The sequence below is a fragment of the Sinohyriopsis cumingii genome, chromosome 6 (genome assembly GCF_028554795.1).
Source record: "Sinohyriopsis cumingii isolate HCF-2022 chromosome 6, ASM2855479v2, whole genome shotgun sequence".
NCBI lineage: Eukaryota > Metazoa > Mollusca > Bivalvia > Unionida > Unionidae > Sinohyriopsis > Sinohyriopsis cumingii.
This window is the reverse complement of record NC_142966.1, coordinates 139,872,286-139,894,058: the sequence shown is the minus strand read 5'-3', so window position 1 is coordinate 139,894,058 and position 21,773 is coordinate 139,872,286. Positions and strand designations below refer to the sequence as shown.

Below are 21,773 nucleotides of genomic sequence, written 5' to 3'. Positions count from 1 at the left end.
GATTATAATATAGAGGGAGGTCATCCTCTGGATAACGCAGCCAAACTCAATTAACCACCCCTCTTTATAAGAGGGCGATGTTACAAATTTCCATCATCGTATTCGAAGAATCATACTTCAACAAGATCGAAAATCGGATATTTATGAACACGTAGTATATTTATCTCTTGAGCAAAATTGCAAAAAATCGGTTGTTATTTAATTATCCAGCAATATTTATCTTACCTAAGGCATGTACAATATTTTGTTGTTTCAAATGTGCAGTGTGCAAGGATAAGAGACAGGTTACAGTATACGAAATATCAGACTGAAAATCAAGGAACGACCAAAGAAATTTCAAACACTATATTAAAGATGATAGTGGATGTAATACAATTGTCATGTGTGCAGGTATTGCTTTAACAAAGACTTAAAGTATGCAAAAAGTAAAAAGTGACAAATATACGCTAATTAAACATACCTTTATAAAACACGTATTGACATAGTCAGGGCCAGATATGTCTTCGGTCGGAGGTAACTCTACCCTGGCTGCTTCATCTGTAAATAATTGTAAACGGTGAGTTTTATTTAATAACTTGCATATGTTTACGAAGCTGTTGGTCAAAGAGGATAAAATGCGGTTCATAAACAATAAATATAATTGTAAACAGGCGATAGGAACACCCCAATTCGGGATTGACCACGTATCGTTTCTAAAGTAATCGTTATGAACACCTGAAGCTGAAAATTTTAAGGCCTATGGTTTACTCAGATGTAATATTAGCATGATCGTTTGATATTATCAAACATATGAGCAAAAATCATAAGTTTATTTAAACAATTAACCTATCTATTTCAGCGATAGGGATAACCAGAGAAGAAATACTTACAAGCACATATTCCTTTGTATAAGTTCTTCTTGGCGTTTACCGACATCTGTGCAATAGTCGTACTGGATTGGAGGTTCTTGGGCAATTTCTAAAGTTAGAGAAACTGAACGTATTAGACTTCATAGCTGTGTTTTAATTACACTTGAATTCAATATATATATATATATATATATATATATATATATATATATATATATATATATATATATATATATATATATATATATATAATTTTCTCGTTCACACGTGAATTTCTATGTTGCGTCTATTTTAATCTGTATACCGTGCTAGTATTCGATTTAATAGTTTAAACGCACTGTGTCATCTCATTGATACTCGACTTATACAATGTGCTGTACATGAAAATGACTTATCATCGAACCGGTAATATTCACTTCAAAAGTCTTCATAAAAGTAAAAATTTAGAATGATAACCTTCCCAGGTGTTTGATGAATCTGTTAATGCGCGATCGTTATTCTTTCTTATTACTCTGCAGTTACATTCAGCTGGCAAAGAAATAATTAGCACGTGAATTATGATACAATTTATGTAGAACGCAAAAATTAAGCACTGAAACAGGAATAATTAACGCTCCTGCGAAAATGGGATCCATGCGGCAACTGGCACAGACCTTAATCGTAATCATGGATCAAAGACGTCAGATATTAATGCAGTCTTCTCTTCCAAAGCGTCCTAAAGAGTACTATCGGGAAGATGTCGTCCATTTTTTTAAAATCAAAATACCTCAAATTCATTTTCAAGATCGTTTGAGTTGCATTCATTGCTTCTGATATAATCTGGAAGGCTAACTAGCGGCACACAGGTTTTCTTCAACTCCACTCCATTGTAATAAACATCCTTTTCTGACTTGCTAGATTGGGTTATTTGATTGTTTTCATAATGGGTGTCGAGTCCGTAGGTATCTTCGTGTCTTCTACCAATGTTCGCGTAAGCACTACTGTTAGTGTGAATGATGTGGTCGTATTCATGTTCTGCATTCCCTGGCCTACCTGTAAGAGTTTGACGTCATCATTAATTGTTGAAAAAATACGTATTCAGTATTAAGTTCAAGGTGGTGATAGTGTGATACCAACGATGGTGCGGGGGGTGGGGGTGGGGGTGGTGTCGGAATCATTGTCGCAAGGAGTGTCATATTGCTACACGCCATATTGGACAACACTGAATGCGAATTCCAGACGAGAAAATATGAAAAGTTTGTAAAACATATACATGACAATTCCTACAGAAGCAATTAACCGAGCATTAAGTAGTGACGTCGAATTTACGGGAAATAACGATCAGTTTTAAATATTTTATTCTGACAGTTGATAAGGAACGATTTATACATGAAGGCTGATACCATAGAAGAATACCAAATGCAAACTAAATACTTCAGTGGCTACTTGTATCAAAGATTAAGAGAGAAAGGTTTTATGACTCAGTATTTCAATAATGGAAAATGATTTTTCTCAACGGTTACAAAATGTATATTTATTTTTGATGGAGATTGGATACAAAAGACTTTTTCGATCTGGTCTTTATCATCTGTCCAACCTTTCTGTGGAGCAAGAGATACGACAGAAAATGATTATTCAAATATGAAAAAGTGATCCCGAGAGACTCAGGGTATAAAATGGATAAGTCTTTAAAGGATGAAAAACAAATCAAATCCCGTAACTAAACTATCTTTGAGTGATAGGCTCTTTCAAATATCGATATTGGTGAAATTACTATAACTGAGTAATCAACGATTTCATACACGATTACACGTTTTCTGGTTGTCTGTTATAACTAAGAGAGAAAGGTAATACAAACGTGGCTTGAAGTAAATCACTTAATAAAAGGAGAACGTGTAGATGCTTTGAAATAGAACAAGGAAAAAGAACTTTGATGAGACTTGATTTTCCTTTCCAATATAAAGTACTTGTACCGAACACTTTGTGTCCGTGTGCTTAGTACACACTATCGGTATACATTGCCTTCGTCGAAAAAAAAACAAAAAACAAACAAACAAAGCAAAAGCAGTGTTGCGGTTTTCAGACGTGGCTGTAACGTCACTTATTTAAGTTATTATCAAAGACGTAAATATTATCATGATCCATCAATAACGCTATTTTGTTTATTGTGATGATGTTCATCTAAATCATTACATCACTTTAATAAATTAATTTCCTGGCAACATTATCTATGTTCAAAAATTACAATTTATTTAATTTATAAAGTTTCAGTTCTTTTTTATTACACGTGTTTTTCATTGGCGACACTTTCTTTCTATCGTTAACAGTGCGAACTGAATAATGTTTGCCCTTAACCCACAGATCTCTATTACTGGTGTGCCATTTAGTTCATCCATCTAAAATTTAAGGAACTTTTGTATTACTCTTGTGTTACGATAAACAAATTGAATTTTGAATGGTCACTATTGTCGTTGAACTTGATCTCATCAGCCCTCATGTCACTGTAAATGGGTTGTTGTTTTTTTTTCCTTGTTTTTTTTGTAGTCCCAAAATAAATACACATTGAATCGGCATCAACCATGCGTAGTCTCTTTTAATCACCGTATTTGTCTTTCAGGATTTTGAAATAGATTTCATATTTTCTGCCATTCATTTGAAAAGCTCTAACACTGTAAAAACATTCCAAATAGACTTCTTTAACTGGATCTTTTAGTTCCTGAGAATGAATACCACCATGTCACCGTGAAGAATATGTCTCTTGGAAAATGGTTTATATTTTTCTATTACAAAACGTATTTAAATTTGGACGTATAGTCACCATTGATCTCTTCTGGAGATTCTCTATTTGCATACGCTTTGTCGCACACGGGTATACACTTGAAAGTATGTCTTTAGCCAAGGTTGTAGTCCAAACAAGATAGCCCTGTTCATCTTTGTCAGTTTTAGGACAAGCTTTGAGCTAAAGTTTAAAGCTTACGTAACTATCGCAGAAACATCTTTGGTGTTCAGTCTAAACCATACGTACACCTGGTCTCGTAACCCTGCAATCATTTAGCAATTTTGATTGCAATGTAAATAAATAATTTGTACGTGGTACAATCTTTTCTGGTACAAGAGGATATTCTCTAAAATAGATGTACAGTTGTGTTAGTACGAGCATATCGACTTCTAAAATCCAATCTATATCATTAAAATTGGGGTTGCTTAACAAGTTTTTCTCTAGCCAACTGATATGTTCCTCATTTTTTCATATAATTTTTTTTACAGGCATGAATTGGTTCATGACCTAATCATACGAATTATGGGTGTCTGTATAAGATATATGATTTTGGTTTCGTCTCATGGTATTCGGTATCGTATCGTTTCTTTTTTAACCTGCCATCAAACTTTGTCCTTACTTCGTTGGTGGCGTTGTCTCTCCAAGGCAAGATTTGACCTTCTGGGATTACGACAAGTAAGCAAGGCCTTCCGACAGGAGAGCGTGTTTTTACACATATAGTTTTTTTCTTTGATTTTGCATATATATGTGGGAGCATATTAATTCCACCATGAATTCCACTCTCTCAGTTTCTACTAGCACTTGATCTTGAACGGATGCAGTCTAATAAAATGGTGGGTACGTTTTGTAATGTTTCGTTCCTAAACTCCTCAAAAAATATCGCAAAAGTTGATAAGTCCTTTTTTGGCTTAATAGTTATATAGGACACCAAATGTGTTCCATTTGAAACGTCTCATCAGGTCGTATACATTCTAGAAATCACCTGATACGTCTGAATCTTGCAGACGAGAATAAAACATTTCTTTAGCTAATTTCTTTCTTTCATCGTTTTGCATTATATATATATATATATATATATATATATATATATATATATATATATATATATATATATATATATATTCGCATAATTTTGTTCATTTATGATGGTAACTACCTTTTGTATGACAACATGATACCTAGCCATTTAATCAAATATAATTTATTTTCAACATGCATACATTTTTATGTCTACTTGCCTAATGAATTTGCTGCCAGTTATTTAATACGCATTTACAGAAATTGCAAATTAATTCTCAATTTTTGTCATGGCATGTAAGTTTGCATGACATCTATCAAACCAATGACTTATCCTAGCATCACCATATTTCCATGGTCTGTGAGGACTGGTGTGGGGTTTATCGTAGATTCAACAACAAGGCAGTTTTCATGTCATAAAGTGATAATGCAAATGTGAAAATAATGTTTAATGACATTACCTAGTTCACCTCTGTTTATTATATTCATAGGTCTTGTTCCGTGGTAACAGTTTTGTACTTAGTTTTCTTACACAAATTTACATAACTATTTCTAGTGGAATCAAAGCTTAAAATAATTTATGTTTCATTGAACATTTTATTATTTTCTACATTTCAGTAGGTCAGCGAGTTTTTCTTAACCCCATGTGTTGCCTCGGCTATCAGAGAAACAAACCACTGAACAAAGACATCTACTCAAAACCAACTGACCAACTGAAAATCACCAATATGTTCTCCAGTCTAGCTGTCAACCAAAAGCATCGCTTTTTGAACATTCTGTACAGCCAGGCTCTGAGGATACGCAAAATTCGCTCAGACGCTGGGGATGTATGGGCTTACCTAGTTTGGGTTTGCTGTTCCATCAGTCCGATTTGGAAGACTTTTCATTAATATTGATAATGGGTTCTGCATAGTCCGGTATTCGATCTTGACCTAGTTTTGTTGCTGAACCAGGCGTAGCTTAATTGCCTATTTGCTTCATTTACATATTCTTCCATATTCATAACGACCACAACGGATCCTTTTATGTAGATTTGATTGTGAGGTCTGTTCTCTCTTTCAATGACTGTATGCCACCTTTCTGTTCTCTGAGCTAGCTGAATATCTGCTAGCATGGTTGAAGTGTCGTTTTCAATTGGGATGATGAAGGCTTCTAGATTTGTATTTAAGATTTGTTTTGGGTCCAACTACTTTTATTTCAGAGCATAGGCTGGTCGTGACTGCTGTCTCGATATAATTAATTGTTAGGATGCAGGGCAAAATGGATTTTGAGTTTCAGTCGGGGTCTAAAACCTTTAGTGTCCCTTTTCCAGCTTAATTCGGTTGTGCGTTTCTGGACGCGGGAAGAAACTCAAATATTTCGATAAAAGTTTTATATCTGCCACTGTAAGTTGTGCCTTTGAGAGATTAACCACAATTTTAGTAACAGCTGAAAAACTTTGCGTTCTGGATTGTTCAAGTTTCCTTCTTTCACGGTGCGAATGAGGACAATGAGCCTCGACAATATAATTTCCATATCATTGAAAAACTACTGTGAAATATTCAAAGCAAAACAGTTTTTTTCTTCTTCTTCAAAATCAAATTTATTTTGAAATAATCTGCTTTAATTATAATCTGTTTTAAACAAACTCCAACATTTTCGGCCCCCCCCCCCAGCGATATGATCTCGCTAAGGTCGCTACAGCGTGTATATATATATATATATATATATATATATATATATATATATATATATATATATATATATATATATTACTGAAAAATATAAATTCCTTACATTCTTCGCGGTTGCGAACAATAGTAGTATAGACAGCGGTTCTGCCACCATTCGATTGCTGTAGCGACGTTTCCTCCATTTTGTTCTTCAAGGTATTTTCTCGTCTGTAACATGCAACAAGTGACAGTAACTATCAAAAAAAAAACACAAGAAGAGAGATTACTACGTCAAAATTCCTATTCATAAACTAAAAATACTACTCTAAATATTTGCATAATAAATTATTGAAGTCAATCTCTTCTTAAAGACGCTCTTGGCAATGTTTTCTCGTATGTTTTATATGTGGGCCCTCTCTGACTTTATCTGTTTTGAATTTAGTTGCTGGACGGAGGTCATATTTACTTGCAAATTTATTCGAAGGCGACAAGTTTTATGTAATAATTCGTAGTGTAACATAATGATTGCATATTTAGAATTTATTGCAAGTTGACTCACGTTTAGTATTAAAAAAACTGACCTTTTTCGAATTACGAGAAACACAACTATCGCTACCACCAAGCACAACGTAAGGACGGTCCCAACGGATACACCTATGACCACGCCTTTTTCGGTCGTTTCACGTGTCATTTTCCAATCTGCTGAATAATAATAATAATAATAAAGTAATTTGAATATGGTTTTCTCGGACCGAAAACTCATAGCATTGTTAATTGCATTACATTTAATCTTCATTTTTTTAAACGCCTCAGACCATTAAACAAATCCTTTCGTCATATAGTATTTATACAGTAGTGAGTAATCGCCATATTAAACACACAGTTAACATTTTCATTCACAATGTAACGATACACGTTACTGTATGCACAAGGATTATTTTGAAATAATACTGGAAATACATTTTAGACGGAGATCAAATATTATCATTTCTATCCCTGGAGTAAAGGTGGCAGAAAGGCAACCCAGAACTGACCAGGACATAGACCGCTGCCATTGTTAGAAGTTTTATTTACCACTGAGTGATCAGATAGAAACCAGTAGTTTCGTCCATAACAAGAATCTTAGCATTCTGGGTACAATTAACAGAGACATAATTTTATTTCATCAGCCTTTGAGCACATATATAATTTATTAGGCATGCATTATATTTCGTCAGTAATTATATATATATGAATATTTCATATTATTTTACTTTGCAGAAAATCTTAATTGGTAAAAGTATAATCTAATAACATAAAAATAAGTTTACTAATTCTTTAAAAAATGAAATTGAATTTGTAATTAATTATCAATATAATATGATTAATTATTTATAAAATACTTGATTAATTATTTATAAAATACTTGATAGTAACCGTAATGCACACCATATTTTTATCATATTTTTATTAAATAAATTGAGTTCTGATAACCACTTTAACAGCTATAAAGATTATACTAGTGTATATGTTGATTACATTTATCTTTGTAATTATTATTTTTTTTTTTTTTGTAATTTATTTTCTTTTCTTCTAATAAGCGTGTATTATACATAATACTAATATTACTAAAACTGTTTATCTCTATTTGTTAATAAATCGTATATATATATATATATATATATATATATATATATATATATATATATATATATATATATATATATATATGTGTGTGTGTGTGTGTGTGTGTGTGTGTGTGTGTTAACCTGCTTGTGTAGTCCAATTATCACAAGTATCAACTTCATTGATATAATGTAGATGTTTAGGATCTAAATACAACTTTTTTCTCTTCAAAGTTTATACATTGGAGTTTTCCATACCATCTCTTTAATTTTGCAGTTTGGCATAAAATATGTACACTTGATACCTGATATAAAGAAAATGACAAAAGAGATGAGAACAAATAGAAAAAGTGAGACCTATATTGCAATTGTCTCACTGCCAGCTGGTAAGGCATCCATGAATACACTGCGCTGTCTTAATATCACAGGCACCATCACCAAAACAATTTCCGCACTCCAAAGAACAATTCAATGACCAGCTACCCGCCTCGCATTTCAGACAATTTCCATTTCTTATATTGCACTCGGTGCCTTGTGCACAATATTCACAGCTTTGGCTGCATCTGCTACCCCATCTTCCATCCGGGCACTGCTTGCACTCTCCACTCTCAATATCGCATTCGGTATCTTTTGCACAATAGGTACAGTTCTGGCTACATTTCCTATTCCATTTTCCGGTCGGACATTGCGTACAGTTTCCACTGTCTTGGTCACATATCGTACCAGTTTTACAGTAATCACACGACTGATTACAAAATCCATCCCACCAACCGTTCATACACCCATCTTCACAGACACCAACTGTTATGTTACATTTCCTATTAATGCAGTTCCCACAAGTTTTGTTGCATTTAACTCCCCATTTGCCATCTTCGCAAATCTCACATTTCCCAGAGTCTTTGTCACATTTTGTGCCATTCTCACAGTAATCACACGACTGATTACAAAATCCATCCCACCAACCGTTCATACACCCACCTTCACAGACACCAACTGTTATATTACATTTCCTATTAATGCAGTTCCCACAAGATTTGTCACATTTAACGCCCCACTTGCCATTTTCACAAATCTCACATTTGCCAGAGTCTTTATCACAGTTTGTGCCAATCTTGCAAAAAGAACACAATGAAGAACAATTTTTGTCCCACCATCCACCTTGACATTGGCCGGGACATCTTCCTGTTATTTGGTTGCATTTGTCTCCGCTAATGCAGTTCCCACAAGATCTAGAACATTTGAGTCCCCAGTGGTTCTCATCACAGATCGGTAAGCAAGTGGCAGTTTCGGGAAAACAGTACGATCCAGTGTCGCATTTATGACATCTTTCTGGGCATTTCCCCTCGCCATCTAATAGACAGTCTTAAAAAAAAATTTACGACAAGTAGTAAAGAGAGGTAGAAAGATAACAAATAATTCATTAAATTTCCTCGTAAATCAGGTTTCTTCAAATATTCTCTAAATCACTTAAATGCAGATTGTTATATTCTCGGGCATTTCCCGACAAAAGAGTTGCATTCTGCAGTGACTATGAAAATGAGGCTTCAGCAATTGGGCTAAATTAAGAGATTACTTTGTAGAACGCATTACTATATCAGAAATCGTGATTAATATCGGTTGTATATTTGATGGACTCTAACAAGCTTATATTAATTCTTCGCTCGCTGATATAAATACAACTTTGTACACAGATTTAAGTGTTGTTAAATTTGTCAAGCAAGCAGTAACTACATTTTGGTCGGACCTGATGAATTCTTATGCACAGCATCAAAAAAGGTCTACTTACAATCACATCGGCGATTTGTTCCGGTCCAATTGCCCAAACAATCATCATCGGGACATGTTCCCTCGATTTTGTCCGATCCAACGATGGCTGATTTACAGTAACATGACTTCTCGCATTCCCATCCACACTGATTTACAAGGCAGTCTGATACAACAAAGATGGAATGTGTGATGTAATGTGTGATTGGTTTTCTAACGTAGCTTTAATAATTTTTCAGTCATATTGCTAAGATGTCTGCAGTGTGGCAGTTTATTGTGACGTTTAGCACTGGGGTATCATGCCGCAGACATGTAGCATGATGTCCCATCCAGTCACATTATCCTGATACCAGGCCGACCAGTGCTAACACTAACCTCTTAATGCTGAGCGCCAAGCGAGGCAGCTGTTAGTACCATTTTTGTAAATCTTTGGTATGACTTGGCCGGGGATCGAACCCACGACCTTCCGCATCCGAGGCGGACGCTCTAACCACTATGCCACCAGAGCGGTACAAACATGGAATGATGTGATAATCAAGTATTTATGGTGCAGTATGGTCAATAGTAAACAGCCGAAGAGATCAATTAACCTTATGAACATGAATTAGTTGGTTGACAGAAAAAAGCAACAAATAGCATTTAATTATCTAATAATAGCTCTGTATGCCATCCAAATAGTACAGCTCTACATAAACACTTGCATGCAAATTATGATGCTTCTGGTGAGCAAAGCAGTCCTCGATGTAAAAAAAAATATTAAATTTTGAAACAGATCAGAAAGAATAAGACGAGGAAGTTAATTTGAAAAGTTCTTCTGTAGAACATGAATTCATACCTCCAAACACAAAGACTTCGCAAAGACTCATGACTCTTGGGTTCGTTATATTACCACTTAATTCTATGGATACAGAATCGCCTAGTGATGATGAAAAGTCTATAACGTTTATGTATAATCCTGGGTTGATATTTGGAGCATTATAGACAGTCGTTTCTGTAGACTTGAACGAAAACTTGACTTTAAATCCTGATAACATGGCTGCAGAAGAAAAAAACGAATCAATGTTTTGTCATCAAATTCGTCGAAAAAATGAATTTAGATAAAGCAAAATACGTGTATATATTCGCACATCTCACATTTTGCGTGCTTCTAGCCAGTCAATATAATTTTTAAATCGAATATCAATGAATGCATTTCAGCTGACTTTGCAAGTTCAGGTTTATGCTTATAATGCTGAAAGGACGTTAAACTATGATTTCATTTGTCAAGATATCTTAATTTCAGAGAAGTATGGACAGTTACTGTCGACTGGGTTCAACGCTACAGTAGCATCAACCTTCTTATAATAATAAGATATAAATCAAATGAGGCAATGCTGAGTGCAGGGGAACAGTATACAATATATTTCTATAGAAAAAGAAAGCTATTCTGCTCTGATGGCTTTTTAACAGCTGCAGAAAACGTACTTTATAATGCAAATAAATAAATTATAACTCTTTAACAAGGGATAAATTAGATAATGACAAAACAAGTGATGAGATTAACAGTTTAGTTCTTTGCGTGTTTGCTGCAACAGTGACAGCATACAAGAATACAGAGATGTAACTAAATGCATTGTAAATGATTCACAAATGTTTTCGTAACTTGACTGTCATTAATATTGTACATCTTAGCCACGATAGTCTGAACATTTAGAAGGGGTCAGCTGGCAAAACCTGCAAACATAAATAATTGAAATGATGGCTTCTAATCGTCTATTTTGATGAAAATAGGAAAGGTACGTGGTGTGCATCAAAACATTCTGGTCTTCTTGCAACAAAATCTGAATCAATTAACATCATCACAGTTCTTATAGACGAATTGTTAATAATAATAATAATAATAATAATAATATCATTATTATTATTATTATTATTATTATTATTATTATTCCTCAAAATAATGTCCAACAATCACTTATATCTTGGCATGTATATCCTAAGTAATAAAATCAATGAAAAATAAGTTTAATACTATCTTCAAATGTGGAGGATTTGATTTCCATTCTCAGTTCACAGGAATTGGGTTTTGTTTTAATCTGCTTACCGCAAAGTTATTAATTTAGAGAATATTTTTAACTCAAATTACACATGAATAACGTAGGAAGGAACTGTATTACATGTAAAGCAAATACATATCCTGTAGCAATTTAGAATACATGAATGTAGTACGAAGTGGAAATATTGGTGTCTACTTTTATTTTAATTTTTGGGAGGAGGTATATGAAACAATCCTATGAACCATCAATGGAAAATTATTCATTGATAAAGGACCACTATTCTACATGTGTTATATTTTATCATAAGTACTAAGATACTGGTGAACATGTTCGGGGTGGGGGTAGATTTTGCTATGAGTTTTGAGCTCAAAGATCGTTTAAATTGTTTATGCAAATATCAAAGTATAATACAATTAAACGCTTCTTCATAAAGCATGATATTCTTTGTAATGCTCTTAAGGGAAAGGTCGAATTACTATGCAATATGCTTCCCAATTACCTTCACCCCACCGCCAATTCTCGGCCTCCTGTAAATATTGACTGCTCCCTAAAAGCATACAGTATTGTAATTGAATTACCTCCATTGAATAATCGGTTCACAATATGAATCTGATTGATGAAAAACTCTTGACTCAGATCTACTTTCCACCAAGGCGAAGAGTAATCAATAGAAAGATTCGTGTGAGTACAGGATCCGTCAATGAAGTCCGGACTGGTCCCACCATCCACTCCCAATTCAGCCCAGCCGTCTGTTTTATCTCCTGTTGCATTTCTTGTTGAAGATTGTGTGCTGTTACGTCGATACGCCAAGTTGCGACCTTTTGTGAATTAGCATAATTGAAGAAATGTTATAAAATTCGAAACAAACGAACTCTGTAGTGCACGTTCAGCAAGATACAATTAAGTAGCTAAGCTATGGTTTTGAAATGCAAGGCCCACAATGATAATAGACACTAAACAATGTGTACAGTGATAAAACGTAAAAATCTAGTTTTTGTGACCGTTTTGAAGAGTTATCTGAATGAAGATGTCACATCGACGGATACGATTCTCTCAAGGCTATATTATAAAGAGTTTAACCTTTAACGGTGAGTTGATGTTAGTATTACACCGTTTACTTGACACAACATATACACAAATGAGGTTAATTTGCATTTTCTGGAAAAGTTGCATATGAATGAAACGACTGGACTTTTTAATACAAGTTACCTTTCCAAAAGAAGCCCAATAACACACGTTTGCTTTGTTCTTTTACGATCCACGATTGTAACACATCGTGGCTTTTCGACAAAAATAGCATCTTAAATCTTTGGTTATACCCGATGTAATCGTCAAGCCAGTATCATAGGCCGGCAACAAGGAAAAACGAGTCTCCCAAACAGGAACTAAGTGATGTAATTCCCACAACATTGACGTCATTCCCATGATGGCCAATTTTGAAACTTCCTCCTGAACTGTACTGACTGGGAGGTAACCTCACATTGGCACGGTGTATCATGGGAATCAAGAACGGAATTTCCGTAGTTTGTCTAAGATGGATTGATACTGCGTAAATAGCCGGAATATGGTGAAGAACTCAGTCACATGCTAGGTTGTTGTTGTTGTTGTTATAGGGTTTAACGCCATTTTTCAGCACAAGATATGCTATAAATGGCGGCCAGTATAAATGGTGGAGGAAGAACCCGGGAAAACCCCGGAAAGAACCATCGAAGCTGATTGCAAGCTGTCTCACGTACTCACATTGGCCGAGCCCGAGACTCCAACTCACGCAGCCAGAAGTTCGATGGCAGTGATCCGTAACGGTGAGCGCTTTAGACCAATCGGCCAGTCTGGGACTCCAGACACTAGGTAAATTAGAACCATGTCAAAAGTATTATGGTACCTTTTTGGAATTATTCTCACAAATCCAGTACAAGACAGTTCTCTATTAAATTCATTCTTGAGAAAAGAAAATGGAAATTGTTTCGGTCGAGAACAATTCATGTTTGAAGTTCTATAAGGAATGCTATTGTGGCAAGTGAATTGCACCTGACGCTACTTGGTAAACAAATTAAATGTATACGTGATGGTGTCTATTATTCGTTATGTAGTTTGTTAGTGACCTTACACGAGATTTATGCTGTCAGTGCGCAATTCGTATTTAACGAGGCGCTCGTGCCGAGTTCATTTACGGATTTGTCCCACAGAAAATTCATTGCATTCGACTGAAATGATAGCGACAAATACAACGAACTTAGTATATTGAACGGGACTCGTCAAAACTTTAAAAACTGACATCTTGCTTTTTATCGGCAAGATATTCCCGAAAGGCATTTTGCAGCACAATTGTTTTTATTATTTGATGGTATTGTCATACTTGACTTTTCTCCCTTTTTCTCACAATCTATGTCGCTTTAAGATCTCCGAAGCGTTTAGTTGTCATTGTAAAGAATGAAAGAGCGACCAATGACATTGACAAAATTTAATATGGCTGTCGTTCGCTGAATACGAGTTATACGGTATACGGGATGTCACGGAAAAAGGCAAGAAAAAAAAGTTGGTAATGCCTTGGAAACATTTTGTGCAATTGATTTCGTAGATGCGTACAACGTTACCTAGGGTCGTTTTCCTTTTTCTTTGCTTATAATGGTCACTTATAATGCATCTCGTAGTTCGCTCGGAGCGAGATGCTCATATATCACGACGTGTATGGGTACTTTACCCCCGGTTCTCACACTATTTTATATTTATAGGAGGCATAGTATTGTATGCAGGCACAGTGATTTTGTAGATCTTGACTGGAAGTGTCTATAGTGGACGATTTACTACAAGGGGCCCCGAGTAGCCGAGTGGTCTAAAGCGCTCTCCGCTACGGCTCACTGCCATCTCACCTCTGTCTGCGTCGGTTCGTGTCTAGGATTCGACAAATGTGGGTATGTGAGAAAGCTTGCCAGTAGCTTCTCGTGGGTCGGTGGTTCTTCCCGGGAATTTCCCGGGTTCTTCCTCCACCATTAATACTGGCCGCCATGCATAGCCTATCATGTGCTGAAAAATGGCGTTAAACCCCATAACAACAACAACAATAACTTGTTACAGCTATAGGGTAAGTAGTACATTATACACAGGACAAATTTATAATTGTATCTGTATTTTATATGCCTCATATCGATATGCCGTTCTTATCTTTCATTCTCGTAGTTCATTTAACTTTAGAAAATTGTACAGTGTTTGGGTTTAGAAAATTATCGTTTTAATGAAATTCATCGTTGAGGGCTTTATAATGAGGTGGAAAATGTATGGTATCATGCATTGCATGGATTTTGTTTTTCTGCAATGTTTAGTGTAATTCTCTGTATTAGTTATGATTTAAGATGTGTTCATATTTTAGTATCGTTAACGTTTATTCAATGCAGTACGATGGTCGCTTTGGTCTGTTGACAGCTGAATGGGCTGGAAGTGCTTGAAAAGGCTGAATAGGCTGACAGCGAAGCTGATAAGGCTGACTGCATGGCAGTATGTAGCTCATGACGTAGCGTGACCGGCAGTGAAACAGCGTAGTTGTAATTTATTAACCAGCAACAAGTTGGTGGTGCTGTATGTGTAGCAGCAAGACGCGCCAAGTGGCAAATTAGCTTGCAAGGGCAGCGTAATTTGTAACAGAAATTTGTTGAAAAATATGGATTCCTGACTGTTCAAAAGGACAGTGAACAGTGACGTGAGACTTTGGTGAAAGCTTAACTGTGTAGTTTTTATTCATATTTGACAATGTATTTAACTTTTCAATTACATACACAAAAAATAGAGAAGGCTGAACTGAAGCATATCTGGGACAATCTGTTAACATCGCTCACCATTCCATCTAACGGTGTTGACAGTCAGTAGAGATCATAATCAGTCTGCTAATGAAGTCCTTAGCTTCAGGTTAGCTTTCTCAATTGTTTTAATGTATGTAAATGAAAAGTTAAATACATTGTCAAAAGTGACTTGTGATTATAACACTACATAGTCCTATGAAGCTTGCTTATTGTCTCTTGTTTAGGCTCAAATAAACAGTAAGACAGGAAAAAGTGAAAACAACAAGCTTTACAAAAAAATACAATAATTTATTTTCGTGGAAAAATTCTGTGAAAATGAAAAAAATATGAACTTACGGTTTTATAGAATCAAATCCAAAAATAATCGAAGAATAATCGACGAATACAATTTTTGAAGTCCTAATAACAAAATGTTCTACTGATTTCAAGTTTGAATCCCGATGAAGAATACAAGATGGAAGACGATGACGCATGCTGCAATCTGTTGTGTTGATGTCTACAGTTCCTTGTAGAAACAAGAATTATCACTCCGGTTTTGGAAATCTAAATAATTTGTTATAAGAACTGTCTTTGATTAAGAATCTCACATGAGCACATGAATTTTCCAGAAAAATATAACAGAATTAATCCTTTTGAATCCAAGTAATTTGAAATAACTCCAAACAGGACTGAGAATAAATCTCTAAAACATAGGTTTTATTGTATTCTAAACGTAAAGAAGGGGTCACGTGATCATCTTCTCGAAGCTTATAGAAACTACGTACTTGTTAAAGGTCAGGTACACACAGTGTGACCCTGACGAAAACCAATCATTTTACTCTAAGACACAAAATTATAAAAAAATGTTTACATCTTAAATACGAAGTCCCATCATGACCTTGACAATAACAAATCATTTTAAAATAAAAATATAACTTGTTTACATGGATGCTACAAATTTTGAAACAAGGTCAGGATTTAGATCAACACCTGGTGTTTATAAACTAACAGTCAAGGTCAAATTATTTTCTGAAAACAGTATGATCTCTAGTGAATCAATTTACATTACAATGCCTTGTAATGAAAAATAAAAAAAATAAAACTGACAAATAATTAAATTGAAATAAATATATATTAAATCAGATATAATTAAATCAAATATACATAACATTATCTTTAAATTTCACGGTTGCGTGAACCATACTCATTTTGAAAGCATTCGATTTTAGGAATCATATTCATCTTTAAAGCATGCGATTTTATCAACCACATTCAGCATTGTTATATCTTACATGATTCGTACTGTTTGAGTGTTTTTTTTTCTTCAAATATTCAGTATGGTAGTTTCCTATCACTTTTGTGGTTGTTTTTATTTATTCAAATGGTTACGAATCTTGTATCTAGTGAATTGTCAGTAAGGTATGTAATTGTTTCCGCTTTTCGTGATAACTTCTTGTCCAATATTTTTATTTTCATTTCATAAACTCTCATTCATTTGTATAAATTTTGTTCGGTGTTTTCTTACTCTATCCAAAATCCACACGGTTTCAATCCTGTCACGCGGCATTTATACGGTTTCCAAGTCAACTAGCTTTTTCAGTAGTCTTCCAAGATATTTATATGGGTTGGGATAATGCAGTATTTTGGAGGTGTTTTCGGTAATTGGCGGAAAGGACTGAGGGTGTTCCGAATGCCTTATCAAAAACAGCGAGGATGAAGACAATAAAAGTTTTAATATCTGTCAACAACTCTCCAGCAAAAGTACGTGAAAAATTATCCTTATCCGGTGATTACAGTAAGGTGCAATATCAGCCGATCGGTGCAACAAGTGTAGTGATACGAATTATTTGTCGAAATTAGTCATCAAATTAGTCTGCATAATCAATTTTAAATAATTATTAAATTTGATTAACGTTTAGAAATCCATATGCCCTACATGGGGAGACCATATCATCTGTATCCGTAACCATACCTCATTGGGTAATGTTTGAGTAGTACAGACCCTCCGGATTATAAAGATCAAATATAAATGTGTAAGAAGACGAACGAAAGAAGGAAAGAAAATAACTGCCAAGACCGTTATATCTTGATAAGGAGACAAACAAGTATCATATAACATCCTTTAATTTTACCTACTTGTTCCTGATCCGGTTAGAGTCATTTCGTCTTCAAATTTTAGTTATAAAATATATACAAAACAATATTCACCTCCGAATATTCGCAGGTCACACAGCATCGCCCATGTCAGATTGCCTAAAATTGATATCCTGACGATGGACCCATATATCTCCCCTGTGCATGAGATTTGAATCTCAAGATTGGTCAGAGTGAATCCACCGTTGTTAATACAATACTGACCACTGGTGACGGAACTGTTCTTTACTTCGACTTGAAATGGTTGGTTGTAATCTAACAATATATAAGATTCAGGTGTAATTCGTCTCCAGATATCCTTGATTTAGCTCGTTCTTGAAAAACTTGTGTGAAACAAAGAAAATGTGTTTGAATATCTTTAATAACATACAAACTTTATTATGGAATTTGGCTTAAATCTATTGAAAATTGGATTTCTTATTTTGCAGATATTACATCTAATGCATTTCCAAAGGTGGCGATCATATGACATTTCGATTTATCGACTAAGATTATTATATATCGTTATACAGTTTTCCTACCGAGGTCTTTCTCTCTTAAACCTTTCTTTCGTCATTCAACCCTTACATTGTCGATTTCTTTTGTTTTAAAGGAAATGAACAATAGATATTGTATATATCCTCCGTACTTTACATTTTTATTTTGTTATAAACAAAAGCAACAAAAAACAGGTAGCTTGGGTTACCTGGCACTCTTCGGCTTTCATCGCTATGCAATGAATAGCCAAACCAGTGATTATGGGTGAGAAAAAAAACTACAAGTTAACACCTTTATGATACAAGAACAATTTATTTTAGCTATGACAACGTTTGTACCATCAGTTTAATTATTAAAAAGCTTACATCTTTATTAAGATGTTATAATCTCCGTGATATCAACAATGTATTTAGGGATAAAACAAGAGCGTATCCGCTTATCTAAACAAGCCGCAAGGAGTACAATTTTTTGTTGCTTTATTCCCAAGCTGCAAAGTAGATTGAAAATCGATCAACTAAATTAGTGATGTTCATAGTCATAACTTCCGTAGATAGTCATCTCATTTGATTAAATATGGTACAGTTGCGTTATCAAATATGTTGTGATTTATTTGAAATTCAATATGATCAAAGTATTAAGCTTTACCCAGGATTTTGTATTACTGTAACCCCAAATTTTGAGCCGCTTACATGTTTCGTGCATTGTAATGATAAATCCGGTAACGGTATATTTCTTTTCAAGGTTTACTTCCCACCACACGCCCATGCTTCCATTGGTAGCATTACTACACGTATTGAAGTCTCCATCAACTACTAAAGAAGCATTTATGTTCATTTGGGGGTCTCCAGAAAATGACTGGTTAGCTGATTTCCTGAATGCAACGTCTCCTGCAAGTCAAGAAAGAGTAATCCTGTATATAGACTGAGTGATACCCGAGTTTAACTTTTGTGCATATATTATCAGCCTATTAAAATGGAATGGTTGGGTAACAATAGGATTACATCAATATTAGTTACAGAACAGACAAATATGAAGCAGGCTTTTGTATATACCAAATTTGTATTATACTACAAATTAGAAGTTTGCATTTAATCTTTTCCTTACGCCAACAGAGCTGTGTCTGTTTTTATATGCAGCGTATTGCCAAGTAAAACAATTAAAGTTTGGATGCCCTTCTTATAGTTATGGCCTCAATGCATTGCTTAATTAGTCTGCTCTTGTACATCTTCGTCAATGACCTCATCAAAAACGTAAGGAAAAGATTAAATGCACAAAAGATAAACTCGGGTTTCACTCAGTCTATATACAGTCTATATGTTTGTGTGTATGTATATATATATATATATATATATATATATATATATATATATATATATATATATATATATATATATATATATATATATATATATATATATATCACAGATGATTCTGGAGGACCAAGACGTGCACGAAGAAGACTAGTGGATGAGAAGATGTTATGGTTATCAGAGACTCAGAGAGCTCAAACGTTTTAACCTGACCGCGCTACACCGAGATCAATTTTGTAAGTGGCTTAACCTTGCGTGCTCTACTTACACCTCTATGAAATTTGTTAAGTTCAATTACGTATTTAAGCGTATTTTTTAGATGATGGTGTTACCAGATCAGGCAGAAATGCAAACCCGTTTATATTAAACATTGTATTCGCAGTAGACTATAAAATTATTTCCGATGCACTGGCGCCAGTAATATCGACGACAGGGCCTCTGGCGTCAGCATGATCTCATCACATCCTGTTTTGTCGTAGGGTAATCCATGTAACATATATCATGCCTCAGCGTAATGGAATCCACGCTGTAATAAGACTCCTTGCCGGGCAACGGTCGATCATTTTCATCCAGCTGCGTTTCAAGCGGGTTTCAATGGCAAGTGTACTTGTTTCCTGGTAACATCCACCTGCCGCTGCGCTTGGGAAAATTTTCCAGTGAGGTTTTGGATGCTGACCGCGCACCCGAGGATTTGACATTGACAACATCGCACACATCCTCCCACCCACATATATTTCACTCTGTCCGAAGATCCTCTTGCCTAGATCGCAGTGCCTACAATGGTTACCGATCCACTTTTTTATACAGAAAAGGTACACTAAGTCGTGGAAAACATTGTCTCCACCATTGCACGCGTTTCTGTTGACATTGTTTTAGGCAACTCCAATGACCGCAACATTGTCAAACGGCCCGTCATGATCTGCGATTATTTGGCTCCACACACCTAGTAGAATGACGGAGACACCACGAGTTCATGATTGTGTTATGCCTAATACATCCACTAAAAAATATCACAGAAACGATATTTTATTTTCGTAGAGACAAAATCGGTTCTGGAAGTGATAGTACGGGTGACGTTCCATGGTATCTCTACTGAATGTAACGGATTCAGTACCAGCCACACGTGCTGTCCTCCACATCATGAATCTGTAACGAATTATACACAGCACCAAGGCAACCTTGTTGCACGCGACCTGTTTTCAGATACCGAATCACCTCGTCGGGAGGTAGGAAACCAAAAGAATCGAAATATTCTACGTCGCGCTGCTATGGGTCTTTCACCACGGCGACCCAGTGAGTTCCAGATCCATTGTAACAATTCTGCGGGTTATTCACGCACCTCTTGTCAGGCCTTATGTGATCTGGTAACTGATCCTTAAATAAACATCTCTACAACCTTTGACACTGGCTGCTAACTCTCTCTCTCTCTCTCTCTCTCTCTCTCTCTCTCTCTCTCTCTCTCTCATCGTAGCTAGATATACGTGAAAATCCACGAAAGTACGAACGTTGGTGTGTGTCATCTGTCGATGTCTCTGGACCTATGACTGAAGGTAAAGTTTAGTCAAACCATCCAAAGGGGGAGAGAGAGAGAGACAGAGAGAGAGAGACAGAGAGAGATAATTTTACAGATTTTAGAAATATTAATCAAAGCAGAATAATGTAATGACTTAGATGAACTGTCAATATATTAAAATATTTTAATAACCTCTTGTTGGTTCGTCATTTCGCTTAGTTTATATTCCACGCTAATTTCCATGCGCCATTACGTAAATGCCTGACAGTTCCGGTTCAGTGCACAAGGTGCTAACCGTGTTTGCAGTGCACTACTTTCTTCATAAAAAAACATATTTCATGTTTAAATCATGAGTGTGTCGTGCATTGATTTAATAAATGTGAATACAAATAGAAACTCGAAAAGAAAATAATCAACTTATCAATTTGCATATGTGATTGTGAACAGCAAGAAAAATCGTAGAACTACATTTGTAGCGGACAAACTCGCAAGGATTTGAGGAGTTCATTCACTCGGCCAATATACAGTTGCCCGCAGCATATCTTAACCTCATTCAAAGTGCAAATATGTGTATTTGTATGTGACATAAATAAAATATATGTACAGTATGTACACTGTATCAATGATATACCACTCGTTGTATAAATCTTTCATTAAAAGGAAACTCGACAGGCCTCGTTTCCTTTTAATGAAACATTTATACATCTCGTGGTATATCATTGATACAACACACATACTATACATGTGTGCGATACGGAAACTGTATGTGTGCGATACGGAATCATATATTAAACACATATATCGGACATCAGATCAGCTATGTTAGATTAAATGGGTATGTACTAATTTTTTAAAATATCTCCCTCA

The 21,773-nt window shown here is 35.2% G+C and overlaps 1 protein-coding gene across 1 annotated transcript in view; it reads right to left on the bottom strand.

The window, feature by feature from the left end:
- The window catches only part of LOC149798116 (uncharacterized), a 131,297-nt gene that overhangs the window by 96,097 nt on the left and 13,427 nt on the right, over window positions 1-21,773 (bottom strand). Inside the window, exons 3-8 of the mRNA XM_089960843.1 lie at window positions 18,773-18,970; window positions 17,661-17,861; window positions 12,258-12,497; window positions 10,479-10,679; window positions 9,666-9,809; window positions 8,651-9,241 (exon numbers count right to left, since the gene is read on the bottom strand). Coding sequence (XP_089816969.1) covers window positions 8,651-9,241; window positions 9,666-9,809; window positions 10,479-10,679; window positions 12,258-12,497; window positions 17,661-17,861; window positions 18,773-18,970 — 1,575 coding nt within the window. The remainder of the gene's footprint in view (window positions 1-8,650; window positions 9,242-9,665; window positions 9,810-10,478; window positions 10,680-12,257; window positions 12,498-17,660; window positions 17,862-18,772; window positions 18,971-21,773) is intronic.